The sequence below is a fragment of the Poromitra crassiceps genome, assembly GCF_964638095.1.
Source record: "Poromitra crassiceps genome assembly, chromosome: 15".
Classification (NCBI taxonomy): Eukaryota; Metazoa; Chordata; class Actinopteri; order Beryciformes; family Melamphaidae; genus Poromitra; species Poromitra crassiceps.
In genome coordinates this window covers 38,286,502-38,303,118 of record NC_139634.1, presented here as the reverse complement: position 1 = coordinate 38,303,118, position 16,617 = coordinate 38,286,502, and the positions used below count along the sequence as shown (strand labels likewise).

At 41.3% G+C, this 16,617-nt stretch overlaps 2 protein-coding genes across 2 annotated transcripts; both read right to left on the bottom strand.

The window, feature by feature from the left end:
• Positions 1-4,865: 4,865 nt before the first annotated feature.
• LOC310790478 (E3 ubiquitin-protein ligase TRIM39-like) lies at positions 4,866-6,799 on the bottom strand. Its single transcript, XM_083652172.1, has one exon. The coding sequence runs from the start codon at positions 6,588-6,590 to the stop codon at positions 5,193-5,195; it is 1,398 nt and encodes a 465-aa protein (XP_083508298.1). The 5' UTR covers positions 6,591-6,799; the 3' UTR covers positions 4,866-5,192.
• A 6,809-nt stretch (positions 6,800-13,608) lies between these two features.
• On the bottom strand, positions 13,609-15,012 carry LOC310790477 (E3 ubiquitin-protein ligase TRIM39-like; the record flags this gene model as incomplete). Its single annotated transcript, XM_083652171.1, has 1 exon — positions 13,609-15,012. The coding sequence occupies one exon, from the start codon at positions 15,010-15,012 to the stop codon at positions 13,609-13,611; it is 1,404 nt and encodes a 467-aa protein (XP_083508297.1).
• Positions 15,013-16,617: the final 1,605 nt, after the last annotated feature.

Below are 16,617 nucleotides of genomic sequence, written 5' to 3'. Positions count from 1 at the left end.
TGGGCCGTTTGAAGCCCAATTTGGGCCGTTTGAAGCCAGATTTGGGTCGTTTAAAGCCAGATTTGGGCTGTTTGAAGCCCGATTTGGGCCGTTTGAAGCCCAATTTGGGCCGTTTGAAGCCCAATTTGGGCCAAGTCCAATTTTACAATGAGATGCACCCACTTTAAACCTGAATAAAGTAATAAAACCACTAGTAAACCAGTAGGCGGCGCCTGGCCTGCTGTTCAGTGAGTGGCCTGGCCTGGCTTGCAAAAAAAAAAAAAAAAAAAAAAAAATTTTTTTTTTTTTTGGCAGGCCAGGCCAGGCCAGGCCACCGGGCATTTGCCCGACGTGCCCGATTATGCAGTCCGCCACTGCACACCTCAACCTCACACAAAAATTGGTCTACTACTACTTTAGGTATGTGACCGTTTAATAAAGTGTATGCTCCTTATATGCAGGACACAGAGGCTCTAGTTTCATGGCTGTTTGGACGTTGAATCTTTTTAAATTGCCGACTATTTAGAAAAAGCTTGAGCTCGAAGGAAGACAGTCTTTTTCTTTTCTTTTCTATGGGTATTCTTCTTGCCATATTGAGTATTACAGTACCGGAATGTACTTAATGTACTTACTGTAATGAGTAGAGTATTGTTTACAGCAGTGGTTCTCAACGTGGGGGTGCGGGGACCACTAGGGCTCCTTGAGGGCGTTCCAGAGGGTCCTGCAGCAAACAGATGAATTGTTAAACTTCAGCATTACTTAATTTACAAGAAGCTGATACAATTAGAAAGACGACTGTTTTCATCTTAGTTTCACCGTTATCTCTTTACGATATACAGATAGTTTTCTGGACAAAGTCATACAGTATCTGACAACAACAATATTCTCAGATTGGGTCCGAAAGACAAAAACTCATAATCTCTCATGTGAACTAAATTAGGGGTCCTTGATATGAAAAGGGTTGGAGAATCGCTGGTTTCAGTATAACATAGCAAACTGAAATTTAGTTTATTAATTTATTTGATCTGATGTGCTTTATAATCTCATGTGGGAGGGGCTACATATAGTGTAGGTGACATGACACGTAAAACAAAATGCATTGATTCACTACTACTACTAATGACTACAGCTACTATTACGACTAACATGTTTTTGTACGACAGCAGACTAATCATGAACTCACATTAACAAAGCCTGAGCGTCAGAGCATAAATCAATCTAAATGTGATCTTGTAGTTTTTAATTAGAATGGAAAAACAAAAATATAAAACAGAATCACCAGAATCAATGTTCCCTTTAAACTGCTGGTCTTGTGACCAATGCCTAAGAAATGATCACTTTGACCAAATGTATCTGCCGTCTTCATTTTTCTCTTCTCCCTTCATTGTACAACTACTACAGATGTCTCCATGTATTCCCTTGTTATTTCTGCACTGTTGTTGTTTTGAATCATTTTGATGTAATTTATTCTGTTTGTCATCTTGTTTTTTCCCCTTTGGGGGTTTCTTTATCAAGCTACATTAACAGGTTGTATTTTTCCTGCTTTGTCTTTATCATGTATTCAAATATAGCCAACTGAAGTTAAAGATCAGGATCAGAGAATATGTGACGTGTTTTCTTCTTCTTCTCTCCACTGGATAAATATTAAAATGGAAAGTAACTTGTACTTTGAGTGATTTATTAGGTATTTATTTTTTATTTGTTAAACTTTTACTTGTAGGTTTCTCAAATGCTAATTTTCAATTTTGCTTTTTTTTTTTTTTTTTTTTAAATGGGAGTAATTGTACTTTTACTTGAGTATAGATTGTCAGTATATCACACCAGTGCGTTTCACATTCTGCACAAATACTGATGTCAAAGTGAACCAGATCAGAGTGTTGGCAGCTTTACCTTTGTGTGAAGAGTAGAGCTGGAGCGCCACCTGGTGCATCTCACTTGACACCGCAGTGACAAACTGGTTTGCCTGTATGGAGGAGAGTTTTGCTCAAATAAAAGTTGACAAATTGTGAATTTAAAGTGGTCAGCAAGTTTTAAAAGGAAAACCGGTTGATGCCATTGAAGTCATTGATCAATATTTCTGCTGTTTAGATATGGATTATGCAAGTTTAGATTCCTTTAATTGAACGTCATTAATCTGCTCTTTGGAAAATGAAAAGTAAAACAAATGTGAAATCTCTTGACAGTAACAGTTTCTCAAGACTTCTTACATGTAAAAGGAAAGAAAATCTGATTCTAAATGTTTCACCATTCCTCTTGTTTTCCAGGGTGTAACACACATTTTCTCATCAAATTTACCAAGTTTTCATTCCCCAACCTCTGCTGCAGTGCATGCTGGTCTCTCTCCTGCTCCTGTGTGGAGAAACTGCTCTCTCTCCTCTTCTACGATGGATCTCTCTCTGTGTGATTGTTGAACGTCTCTTGGTGCAAAATGGCGGCTGTAGAAAGAAGTCCTCGCTCTTTGATTGTGAGGGACTGACACCAAAACCTGACGTTTAGCAAACATGTTTGACATCCTGAAACATCTTCTCATATCAAACTCCACTGGAGCTGCTGGAAACATCTGGAGGTGACGTCACCTCATCTACGATTGACCGTTTATCCATCAAGAAGAAAAGCACAACTAACTACTAGTCAGAACAACATTTAGTTTATTTTCTCTTCTTTTAAGTATTTAAGTATTTTAGGTGGATTTTCTCTATCATGCAACTGTGAGGATTAAAGACGTTGGTTCGTTGGCTAGGTGAGATGTTTTAAATTAACCTTTATTAATAGATACCTTTTTAGTTGACAGTTAAAAACAAAACAAAAACAAAGCAGTTCTACTTGAGAACAGCGAGCTTCCACTTGACACTTCTCATCTTTGGAGGCGTGAGGATCTCAGCGTCTAGACAGAGAAATACATTTGGAATTAAATGATTACATTAGGTGATGGATCAGTGGATGGGCAGAAAACATGGAACGAACTTCCGGCTGGCTGACCTTGTGGAGCTGCTGCAGGCCTCTGCTGCTGGAAGGACGCCATGATGCTGTTGGCGGTCGAGTTGGGACCAGTGACCTGAGCAGCACAAGAACAATGGGAATCAGATATAGAGCTGCAGCGATTAATCCATTAGTTGTCAACTATTCAATTAATCAACAAATATATATTTTTTAAAGAAAGATCATCTCTGATTCCAGCTTCATATGTGAATATTTTCTGGTTTCTTTAATTCGCTATGACAGTAAACTAAATATATTTGGGTTGTGAAAAAGACAAGGCATTTGAGCACCGTCATCTTGCGCTTTGGGAAACACTGATCGACATTTTATGACAATTAATCGAAATTGATTGAAAATAATTGACCATGAAAATGATCGTTAGATGCAGCCCTAACCAGATCACACACACACACACACACACACACACACACACACACACACACACAATCACACAATAAGTCCAGTCCTCTTTATTGATGAACTGGCGACACATTGTGGCAAAGAGAAGTTACTGATTGGTTACTGCTGCAATAAAATCATTTTGACAGTTTGTGTCAAATGATTTCTGCCTAGTGTGTGTGCTGTGTAAGAAGTGTAAGGCAAGACAGCAATCATCGCAAAATAATCAGACTGAATGGTTGTTTAGTTTAATGTATGTTTTTCCACAGCATGTTTCAGTTGGCAATTTACTTTTTGATGCATTTGGAATATTCCCCATTTTCATCTGACTACTTTCTGGGCTGTGATCCAGTTTTAGTATGCAGGTAAAAAAGCACTAGGCTACACTGACATTCTGCCACACAGGAACACAAATTACTGCCTAATAGTGCTGAAACTATTAGCCAATTGAATTATTAGTCAAACAGAAAATGTGTTAGATATGAGTATAATTTGTAGGGGTGGGAGAAAAAATCGATTCACCTAAGTATCGCGATTTTTAATGTCACGATTTTTTGGATCGATCTTTTATTCCAGAATCGATAATCGCAAATTAAATTTTTTTTTTTTTTTTTTTTTTTTTTTTTTTTTGGTGCTTGCAGTCAGGCCACTCACTGAACAGCAGGCTAGGCGCCGCCTACTGGTTTACTAGTGGTTTTATTACTTTATTAGTTAGTCTGAAGTAATAATTACACTTCAGGGTTAAAGTGGGTGCATCTCATTGTAAAATTGGACTTCAAACGGCCCAAATCTGGCTTCAAACGGCCCAAATTTCACGCGCGTTGGCCCATATCGGCCTGGCCTGCTTGGTATCTAATGCCCGGCCTGAATTATGATCCCAGTCCGCCCCTGTTTTTAACTATATCGCCCAGCCCTACTCATGATATATAATATACAGTCTCTAGTGTATGATTCAACTTTTCCCATGTTCTAATCTAGTGTAAAAAAGCAAACAAACTGAAAAAATAAAAGAAAAAAATAAACAAAAATCGCAATAAATCGTAATATCGAATCGCAATAATCGTAGAATCGCAATAATCGTGAATCGCAATATATATCGAATCGGCACCAAAGTATCGTGATAGTATCGAATCGGGAGATAAGTGAATCGGCACAGCCCTAATAATTTGTATTATCAATTAATGTTTTTCATCATGTATCAGTAAAAATACCAAACATGTTGGTTACAGCTTCACAAATTTGCTGCTTTTCTCTCTTTATTAAATTAATTCTGTTTAATGCATTTGTTCCTATCAAATAAAGTTATGGGTTTAAATCTCAAACATGTCCTTGAGAGGTGAGGGAGGGCTGGGATTTGAGATGGGATTGGGTATATGTATACTGTAGTAACACAACATACTGTTATCATATTAATATCTTCATTGTGAATAAAGACAGCCTGGGCAGCTCTTTAGCACAACACAACTTTAATGAGATCAGACATACATGCGCACCACGAAGGCTCGGTCCTTCACGCAGCAATAATCAATAAACAACACTCAACATCAAAATCTAATTCAATATCCAATTCACACATTCACAAATATTACCAGCTACAGGTTGGTACGTGAGGAATTATTAATATTGAATCAAGTTGAACTGTCACTTACCTACAAATATACTGATTAGACTATAAACTAACTAAAAATATCAACTGCCATATCTGGATTACAGCTGACATATAAACACCAGTTTAGAGCATCTAACAGGAATCAGAGAGAGGATCATGGGAACCTGAGTTCTACAGTAGCCTACCTATTTTCTACACACTGAAACCAAAATCACTGCCAGCATCTCTAACTGTGCTGGTCCACTTTTACAGAGACCTTCACTGGTAAAATCTTTAGTAGTTCTCGCCGAGTGTAAAAGTATGGAAACAGCCTGTCAGTGAAGGTGTGTGTGAAGGTGTGTATGTGTGTGTTAGTATCAGGATCAGAGAATGACAGTTCTCCTCTGTCCCAGTCCAGATGCACTCTGATCCTCTGGGGGTTATTCTTCACTGGGAGAACAATGCATTCATCTGGTGGGGAGGATCTTATGTATTTACCATCATATAATTCTATCCTCCATGATCCAGACTGTATGTCCTCCTTCCTCTGGACAGACTCTGGTAACACACCCAGCTCCCAGGCTGTACTGTCACCAACCTCAACATCCCAGCTGCGAGTTCCTGAGTTAAATCCCTCAGAGCCCAGGACAGAGCAGGAGTCCATCCTTTGTGGGTTTTCAGGAAGCTGCTGCTCCTCTTCTGCACCTCTCACACTGGTCAGATCTTCAGACAGGATGAGTTCTGTACCGGCACTGTTTGGGTCCAGAATCACAGGAGTGTAGGAGACCATCTCCTTCATCTTCTCCCAGACTGTGAAGCTCAGGTTGCCCAGGTGTTTGGCCTCGTTTATCAGAGCTCCTGAGTCCAGCTGTAGATCCTCCAGCAGGGGGCGCTGGACTCTTTCCACTGTAGCCTTGTAGTTCAGCAGGAATGAGACATTTTCAGCTCTCAGCACCTTCTGTATGGCTGTGATTGTGTCAGAGAGAGCTGCTATCTCTCTGCTCAGAAGCTTTATCTTCTCCTTCATCATCTGACTCTTCTGCTCCTCTTCCTCCCTCAGTGCAGTGATCCTGGCCTCCTCTTCCTCTTGGAGAAACTGGTGAAGCTTCTTAAACTTCTCATTAATCTGCTTCTCTGCGTGTTGGGCCTGGACCTTAATGTGCTTTGCTGTTTCAACACAGTTTCCTTTCACTTTATTAAAGAGCTTCAGTATCTCCTTTAAGGGCTCCAGTGATTCCTGAAGTTTCTTCTTGTGATCTCGTGCAGCTTCATCGATGGGTCTGATTCTGTGTTTGGTGTGTGTTTCTGAATGCAGACAGACGAGACACACTGGCTGCTGATGGTCTAGACAGAAGAGCTTGAGTTTCTCAGAGTGCAGACTGCAGAGAAGCTCAGATCCTGCTGAAACTCTCTGATCTCTCTCCAGTAAGAAAGCCTCACACAGGTTCTTTAACACCAAGCTAACGGGTGGTTCACCTTGTGAAGATATTTTCTTACAAATTGGACACTCATGTATTTGTTTCTCTGTCCACCATCTCTGCAGACAGGCTTTACAGAAGCTGTGGCTGCATGACAGGACGACAGGATCTTTAAAGATATCATGGCAGATGGAACAGGAGAAATCCTTCTCTGATGAGGAAGCCATTTTCTCCCGGAGTGAATCTGAAAACTCACCAGGCAGACCAGTCAAAAACACTCAACGTGAGTCAGTCACGTGGCTCCACTCCCTCCTCTAGAAAGTTAACTGGAAAGTTACTTTCACTTTGAGCCGTGTTTCTCCTGTTCAGTGTGGAGACAGCAGCGGTTTTGCAGTATTCCTGCTGTAGCTGTCCTCCCTCAGTGGAAGGTGTGGGTTTGGGCTGGAGCCTGGATGTGAATCTTATCGTTGACTCTCTCTCGGGCAGGAACGGCGAGTTCCTGGTTCTTCTTCTTCTTCTGTTTATTTTTTACGGCGGTTGGCAGCCAAAGTTGCATTACCGCCAACTACTGGATTCAAACTGAACTGATCTGAATTGAACTAAAATCAAATAGTTTACTTATAGTTGTTAATAAGAGGTGGATGTGCGGTCGCGACTTTTGTTTCAGTCTCAGGTTGAGGCAGCATTTAGCCCACATAGTGTTGTTCACGGAGACGTGTCAGTCAATGATCTCAGCTTTGGGAAGAGATACACGACAAGATGAGAGAGAGAGAGAGAGAGAGAGAGAGAGGGGGGGGGGGGGGACAGAGAGAGAGGGGAGAGAGAGAGAGAGAGAGAGAGAGGGGAGAGAGAGGGGAGAGAGAGAGAGAGAGAGAGAGAGAGAGAGAGAGAGAGAGAGAGAGAGAGAGAGAGAGACGATGGGAGCAAGAGCAGGTAGCCTACGAAAAGCAGACAGAAACAAAACAGATAGTGTGGAGGATCATTCATTCCAACATTTAACTCTGCTGTTCAGAATCAGTCAGAAATCTATATTGATCGCTCACATTCAGGTAGGGAAAATAGCTATATAAACAGAGACATTGTGAAGAATTGGATTATTAAGACAATAAAATAGAAATAGGCTACTAAAAGTGTCAGTTCTGCTACACCTACAATCTTTATCAAAAAATATTGAGTATTAGTGACAATATAAGGTAGACTACTTAATATTAGGCTATATTATATGCTACAGCAGTGTGAGTAATAATAATAGCAATAATAAAAGTAAGGTGCATTAAGTTCCAGTTGTAATGTAGGCCTATTGTAGGTATTGCCCCCTGGGCTATGGTTTGATTGGTTTCAAAGCTATTGTTTTTGCCGTCTTTCCAAATGTCTTGAAATTGCACATATTTAGATCAGGGAAATCAAAATTTGCTACCCAAACCCGCTAGCAAAATCAGTTTTTGAACCTATGTAGCCTATAAACCCAGGTGTTTTAATAGTGCGGTGTGCTGTAGAGCCAATACAATGTTTTTATAACCCCCCCCCCTCCCCGCCCCTGGGGCAAGTGGGCCCGCCCAATTTTGTACTGGCCCATCCAAAATAGAATTTCTATTTCTGTATGGAGAGTCTTGCCCAAATAAATGTTCAAATTGTGGATTTAAAGTTGTCAGCAAAAATTCTGAGTTTTAAAAGGAGAACCGGTTGATGCCAATGTATAGGCTATGACATTAAATGATATTTTTCTACAAGTTCAGATTCAAAGATTATTCAAAGTCATTTTAATCTGCTGTTGGGAAAATGAAAAATAAACATTTTCCCAAACCTAATAAATGTGAAAACTACTGACAGATGTTTCTGAAGACTTTTTGCATGTCAAAGAAAAAACAAAATAAAACCTAAAATCAGATTAAAAATGTCTAATTTAAACCATTCCTCTTGTTTTCCAGGGTTTAACACAGCCACTTGCTCATCAAATGTATGGATTTTTCATTCCCCAACCTCTGCTGCAGTGCATGCTGGTCTCTCTCCTGCTCCTGTGTGGAGAAACGGCTCTCTCTTCTACGATGGATGTTGAACGTCTCTTGGTGCAAAATGGCATCTCCAGAAATAAGCCCCTCGCTCTTTGATTGTGAGGGACTGACACCAAAACCTGACGTTTACCAAACATGTTTGACATCCTGAAACATCTTCTCATATCAAACTCCACTGGAGCTGCTGGAAACATCTGGAGGTGACCTCACCTCATCTACGATTGACCGTTTATCCATCAAGAAGAAAAGCACAACTAACTACTGGAGTCAGAACAACATTTTGTTTATTTTCTCTTCTTTTAAGTGTTTATTTTAGTTGGATTTTCCCTTTAAAACAATCATGCATTTTATGTTTCTATCATGTAGAGGATTAAAGACATTGGCTAGGTGAGCTGTTTTAAATTAACCTTTATTAATACATAATTTTTACTTTACAGTTAAAAAACAAAAACAAAGCAGTTCTACTTGAGAATAGCGAGCTTCCACTTGACCCCGTTTCTCATCTTTGGAGGCGTGAGGATCTCAGCGTCTAGACAGAGAAATACATTTGGAATTAAATGATTACATTAGGTGATGGATCAGTGGATGGACAGAAAGCCTGGAGCGAACTTCCGGCTGGCTGACCTTGTGGAGCCGCTTCAGGCCTCTGCTGATGGAAGGATGCCATGATGCTGTTGGCGGTCGAATTGGGACCAGTGACCTGAGCAGCACAAGGACAAGGCCAATCAGATATAGAGCTACAGCGATTAATCGATTAGTTGTCAACTACTCAATTAATCAACAAATATTTTGATAATCAATTAATCGGTTTGAGTATTTTTTTAAAGAAAGATAATCTCTGATTCCAGCTTCTTAAATGTGAATATTTCTGGTTTCTTTACTCCGCTATGACTGAATATCTTTGGGTTGTGAACAAAACAAACATCATCTTGGGCTTTGGGAAACACTGACATTTTTCACCATTTTCTGACAATCGCGAAAATAATTGACCATGAAAATGATGGTTAGATGCAGCTATAATCAGATAACAAACACACGTCACACACACCCAGACCCCCTTCTTTCCTTCTTTTGTGGTGCAGAGATTTATTTGTCTTCATAAATCTCCACACAGGAGCAGTAATTCAAAAATGTATTATTATTATGCAGCTGTGTTGAAAACTCAATTGTGTTTGGCCAATGAAGACATTCTGACAGTCTGCTCATCTAAACGCATCACTCCTCGGTCAATAAGTCCAGTCCACTTTATTGATGAACTGGCGACACCTTGTGGCAAAAAAAGATTTACTGATTGGTTACTGCCGCAATAAAAATCTTTTCGAGTCAACAGTTTATCTGAAATGATTTCCGTCTCTGGTGTGTGTGCTGTGTAATAAGAGGAATAGTGTAAGGCAAGACAGCAATCATTGCAAAAATAATCAGAATGAATGGTTGTTTTGTTTAATGTTTTTCCACACCGACGTCCGTTTCCGTTGGCAATTTACTTTATGCATTTGGAATATTCCCCATTTTCATCTGATTACTTTCTGGGCTGTGATCCAACCAGTTTTAGTACGCAGGCAAAAAAGCATCACAACTAAAATAAGTAGGAAGGTGTGTTGTGACAAACTGGCAATAGGCTACACTGACATGCTGCCACACAGGAACACAAAACACTGCCTAATAGTGCTGAAACGATTAGCCAATTCAATTATTAGTCAAACAGAAAATGTATTGATTATATTTCTTTATTGTCAATTACAGTAATGGTTTTCATCATGTATCAGTAAAAATACCAAACGTGTTGGTTACAGCTTCACATATTTGTTGCTTTTCTCTGTTTCATCTCTGTATTAAATGAATTCTCTGTTGAATGCATTTGTTCCTATCAAATAAAGTTATGGGTTTATATCTCAATCATTTCCTTGAGATCTGTGATGGGTATGTGTGTGTGTGTGTGTGTGTGTGTGTGTGGGGGGGGGGTCGGTCAACATGTGGGGGGAGGTGAGGGAGGGCTGGGGATTTGAGATGGGATTGGGTACGTAGATTAGATTAGATTATTTTATTTGGTCTCCCTTAGGATAAACTTGTCTTGGAGGACAGGCCCATGCTGCAAGGGACCACAATACAAAAATAGTGCAAGAAAAACAACACCAGCCCCAACAACATGGGCAGCAGCACATCTACTATTTCATATACAGTGCACAGTATGCCTCACACATGCTTACAACCCACACGCACTCTCACTCATACTCCCATTTGAGTTGCATTTCTCACACACACACACACACACACACACACACACACACACACACACACACACACACACACACACACACACACACACACACACACACAATCATATTATAGATACATGAATGGAATGTATCTCGGCTATGCCCATATCACGCTATTCAAGGAGCTCTCAGGTCCTACGTGTCCGTCTGCCCTCCCCCAGCTTCTCATTAATAAGCTTGATCGATTGAGGGATAAACAAGTTTTTATAGCGATTGTGTTTGCAGAGAGGGACCCTGTACCTCCTTCCTGAGTTTAGAAGCTGAAACAGAGAGGAACCCTGTACCTCCTTCCTGAGTTTAGAAGCTGAAACAGAGAGGAACCCTGTACCTCCTTCCTGAGTTTAGAAGCTGAAACAGAGAGGGACCCTGTACCTCCTTCCTGAGTTTAGAAGCTGAAACAGAGAGGAACCCTGTACCTCCTTCCTGAGTTTAGAAGCTGAAACAGAGAGGAACCCTGTACCTCCTTCCTGAGTTTAGAAGCTGAAACAGAGAGGGACCCTGTACCTCCTTCCTGAGTTTAGAAGCTGAAACAGAGAGGGACCCTGTACCTCCTTCCTGAGTTTAGAAGCTGAAACAGAGAGGGACCCTGTACCTCCTTCCTGAGTTTAGAAGCTGAAACAGAGAGGGACCCTGTACCTCCTTCCTGAGTTTAGAAGCTGAAACAGAGAGGGACCCTGTACCTCCTTCCTGAGTTTAGAAGCTGAAACAGAGAGGGACCCTGTACCTCCTTCCTGAGTTTAGATGCTGAAACAGAGAGGGACCCTGTACCTCCTTCCTGAGTTTAGAAGCTGAAACAGAGAGGGACCCTGTACCTCCTTCCTGAGTTTAGATGCTGAAACAGAGAGGGACCCTGTACCTCCTTCCTGAGTTTAGAAGCTGAAACAGAGAGGGACCCTGTACCTCCTTCCTGAGTTTAGAAGCTGAAACAGAGAGGGACCCTGTACCTCCTTCCTGAGTTTAGAAGCTGAAACAGAGAGGGACCCTGTACCTCCTTCCTGAGTTTAGAAGCTGAAACCGAGAGGGACCCTGTACCTCCTTCCTGAGTTTAGAAGCTGAAACAGAGAGGGACCCTGTACCTCCTTCCTGAGTTTAGAAGCTGAAACAGAGAGGGACCCTGTACCTCCTTCCTGAGTTTAGAAGCTGAAACAGAGAGGGACCCTGTACCTCCTTCCTGAGTTTAGAAGCTCAAACAGAGAGGGACCCTGTACCTCCTTCCTGAGTTTAGAAGCTCAAATTGGGAATTGAGCACATGCGAGGGGTCATCTAAGATGTTGTTGGCCTGCTGAATAGTAGACTGGACATATAAGTCCTGGGGGGCAGGGGGTGGGGGCTGCCCCATTACCTTCCCTGCTGTCTTGACCAAGTTAACTATTTTGGGCTTTTGATTGAACCGTTAGGTTCCCGAACCAACTAGTTATACCATAGCGCAGTACCGACTCAATGGTCACTCTATAAAAGATCATCATAATATTTCTACCAACTCCAAAGACTCTCAGACGCCGCAGAAAATGAAGGCGCTGATGAATCCTTGAGCAGATATTTGACACGTGCGTCTGCCAGTTAAGCAGATTATCGAAGTAGACCCCTAGATATTTATAAGAGGAGACCTGTTTGATGTAGTGCACAACATACTGTAATCATATAAATGATATCTTCATTCTGAATAAAGACAGCCTGAGCAGCTCTTTAGCAGAACACAGCTTCAATGAGAACTGAAATATTTCTCTTTTCCATAAGTGTTTGTAAAATAAAGAGTGAGTAGAGCCTCCTTCAAAGCTTCAAGCTTCAAACCTATAGGAACCTTAATAACGTAATCTATAATGTAATAACTAATGTTAATGTAATAAATGAGTTCAAAATGTATATACAGTATATACACATACACATGTATATATATGCATATACATACACATGTATACATAATGTATATGTAATAAAAAAAAAATACTTATTACATTACTGTGCAATTACTACTGTGTAAGTAGGCTATAATGTTGTTTTTAAACTACAATTACTTTTATATGACAAATTATATTAAACCCTCAATATTATTATTACCTAATCAGGCAGCTTATGTAGCTTATGTTGCAAATCAATTGCTGGATACTATAGTTATAATAAAATCAAAATCCCCACGTCAGTGATCAGAAGCCATGTTTTCTCACCTTCCTACACTTTGTATTTGACTGATTGCACTCAAAAGTAAGTTAGTCAAACACAATTAGAAAGGGGTTGGTTCTACAGTGTGTTCAGGAGACTATCAGCACCATGGTACAACGGTCAGATTGTATTAAAACAAAATGTCCCACAGTCCAGATCAATGCGTTAAAGTTTATTTAAATGTATGTTGCATAATTTGTCTATGTGGTTCTGTAATACAAGCCAAGAAGAAAAGGAATACAATAATCAATAAACACTCAACATCAAAATCTAATCTCAAAATAAAATTAAATATTCAATTCCAACATTCACAAACAAACTACAGGTTGGTATACGTGAGGAATTGATATTGAATCAAGTTGAACTGTCAGTTGCCTACAAATATAATGATTAGACTATAAACTAACTAAAAATATCAACTATGAACAACTGCCAAATCTGAATGATTACAGTTGACATCGAAACACCAGTTTGGAGCATCTGACATGAATCAGATACATATATCCAACAAATACAACAAATATCCATGCTAATCAAAATATATTTTACTATCCAAACAGTAAACAATTACCTTCATTTATAGGCACAGTGGATCAATGGTTGGTTGGAAGGTTGTTGGGAGGAACACAGTTGTTAGACAAAGTGAGTACATCAGTCCTAATCACACACAGCTGGCAAGTGAGGCGGAGCGGCAGGTGAAAGGTCAAGAAGGAGGGAGTAGTAGAGGATCATGGGAAACTGTGTTCTAAGGTGAGTAACTCTTCTACACACTGAAACCAAAATCACTACCAGCATCTCTAACTGTGCTGGTCCACTTTTACAGAGACCTTCACTGGTAAAATCTTTAGAGGGAGTTCTTCCTTAGTGTAAAATAATGGAAACAGCCGTTCAGTGAAGGTGTGTGTGAAGGTGTGTATGTGTGTGTTAGTATCAGGATCAGAGAATGACAGTTCTCCTCTGTCCCAGTCCAGATGCACTCTGATCCTCTGGGGGTTATTCTTCACTGGGAGAACAGTGCGTGGATCTGGTGGGGAGCGTGTTCTGTATTCACCATTCCATAATTCTATCCTCCATGATCCAGACTGTATGTCCTCCTCCTTCCTCTGGACAGACTCTGCTAACACACCCAGCTCCCAGTCTGTATTGTCTCCAACCTCAACATCCCAGCTGTGAGTTCCTGAGATGAATCCCTCAGAGCCCAGGAGAGACCAGGAGGAGTCAATCCTTTCTGGGTTTTCAGGAAGCAGGGGTCTCTCTCCACATCTCACACTAGTCAGATCTTCAGACAGGATGAGTTCTGTACCAGCAGTGTTTGGGTCCAGAATCACAGGAGTGTAGGAGACCATCTCCTTCATCTTCTCCCAGACTGTGAAGCTCAGGTTGCCCAGGTGTTTGGCCTCGTCTATCAGAGCTCCTGAGTCCAGCTTTGTATCCTCCAGCAGGGGGCGCCGGACTATTTCCACTGTAGCTTTGTAGTTCAGCAGGAATGAGACATCTTCTGCTGTCAGCACCTTCTGTATGGCTGTGATTGTGTCAGAGAGAGCTGCTATCTCTCTGCTCAGACGCTTTATCTTCCCCTTCATCATCTGACTCTTCTGCTCCTCTTCCTCCCTCAGTGCAGCGATCCTGGCCTCCTCTTCCTCTTGGAGAAACTGGTGAAGCTTCTTAAACTCCTCATTAATGTGCCTCTCTGTGTGTCGGGCCTGGACCTTAATGTGCTTTTCTGTTTCAACACAGTTTCCTTTAACTTTATTAAAGAGCTCCAGTTTCTCCTGTAAGGGCTCCAGTGATTCGTGAAGATCCTTCTTGTGATCTCGTGCAGCTTCATCGATGGGTCTGATTCTGTGTTTGGTGTGTGTTTTTGAATGCAGACAGACGAGACACACTGGCTGCTGATGGTCCAGACAGAAGAGCTTGAGTTTCTCAGAGTGCAGACTGCAGAGAAGCTCCGATCCTGCTGAAGCTCTCTGAGCTCTCTCCAGTAAGAAAGCCTCACACAGGTTCTTTAACACCAAGCTAACGGGTGGTTCACCTTGTGAAGATATTTTCTTACAAAGTGGACACTCATGTATTTGTTTCTCTGTCCACCAGCGCTGCAGACAGGCTTTACAGAAGCTGTGGCTGCATGACAGGACAACAGGATCTTTAAAGATGTCATGGCAGATGGAACAGGAGAAATCCTTCTCTGATGAGGAAGCCATTTTCTCTCTTAAGTGAAGCTGAAAACTCACCAGGCAGACCAGTCAAACAGGAAGTGAGTCAGTCACGTGGCTCCACTCCCTCCTCTAGAAAGTTCACTGGAAAGTTACTTTCACTTTGAGCCGTGTTTCTCTAAATCTCCTGTTCAGTGTGTGGAGTCAGCAGCATGTTGAAGTGGCAGTATTCCCTGCTGTAGCTGCTGTCCTCCCGTGGAATTTGTGGGCAGTATTGCCAGGTGGGAAATGTTGAGTTATTGTACCTGAGGGTCAAAATGATCGTTTTTGGAGGGAGCAGTGGCCGTCTTCCACCTTCTTCTTCTTCTGTTAATGGCTTTCTGGCCGTGCTTCACCACTATATCGCCTCAGCCAGGAATGATTTATGACATCACTGATGACATCACAATTGCTCGAATGGAATCGCTGATGACATCACAATTGCTCGAGTGACATCACTGATACAATTGCTAAAGTGCCATCACTGATGACATCACAATTGCTAAAGTGACATCACTGATGAAGGGGTCCTCTTTTTCACAGCCTAATGTTGGCAGGTGTGTGCGTGTGCGTGTGCGTGTGTGTGTGTGTGTGTCCGTGTGTGTCCGTTTTGAACCAGCTAGTATAGCCTTATATTGGCATTTAGCCTTTCTGCTGCTATTGCATGATTACATCAGCTAATTTTATTTTGGGGGGGGAGGGGGGTTGGTATACGCAGTGGAAGTGGTCCCTGGGAAATTTGGTTTGGTATGTAGTGGTAGGCTACTTGGACGGAAAAGTTTGGGAACCCCTGTCCTAGGGGAATGCATGATTGACTGCAAAGACGTTGTGAGAAGACGTGTATAAACAAACATAGGATCCATATTAGTATATTGATTACAACTAAGTGTCACAAAATGATCAAATTATCATACTTTCTCGGAATTTTGGCATTATCGATCGTACATCGTACAGAAGGTGAAATTATCGTACAAATACGATAATTATCGTACACCTGGCAACGCTGGTTGTGGGTTTGGTCTGCAGGAGGTGAATCGTCTGTCTCGCGACTCTCTGAGAAATGACGAGTGTTTCCCGGTTCTTCTTCTTCTTTACGGCGATTGGCAGCCAAAGTGTTGCATTAGCGCCACCTACTGGATTCAAACTGAACTGATCTGAATTGAACTAAAATAAAACATTACAATTCATATTTAACAAGTGCGGTTGCGATTCGCACTCTGTTGAATGCCGCCGGCTAGTTTTGTTTCAGCCTCAGGTTGAGGCAGTGTTTACATATCTGTGTTTACTTTCTTCACGGAGATGAAAGGAAGCGACTCCATGTCAGTCCAATCATCTCAGCTTTGGGAAGAGAACGAGATAGCGCCACCACGCCAATCATGGACACTTTTTGTGTGTGCCAATAATCAATCAACATTCTGTTATTTTGATCAAGTAAGCTTGCTAGATTCCAGGTTGACAGGACTCTGATGAAACTATTTTATTGTGCCTATATCGAGTCTGTAATCTCATTCTCTATTATCTGTTGGTATGGAAACCTTGGTATTCAAGGGAGGAACTCTCTCGGGAGGATCGTGAGAGCGGCATCTAAAATAGCCGGAGTAAATTTTAGTAGCC

Excerpts from the sequence above, each read along its gene's own strand:
- LOC310790478 (XM_083652172.1), bottom strand. The coding sequence starts at position 6,590 with ATGGCTTCCTCATCAGAGAAGGATTTCTCCTGTTCCATCTGCCATGAT.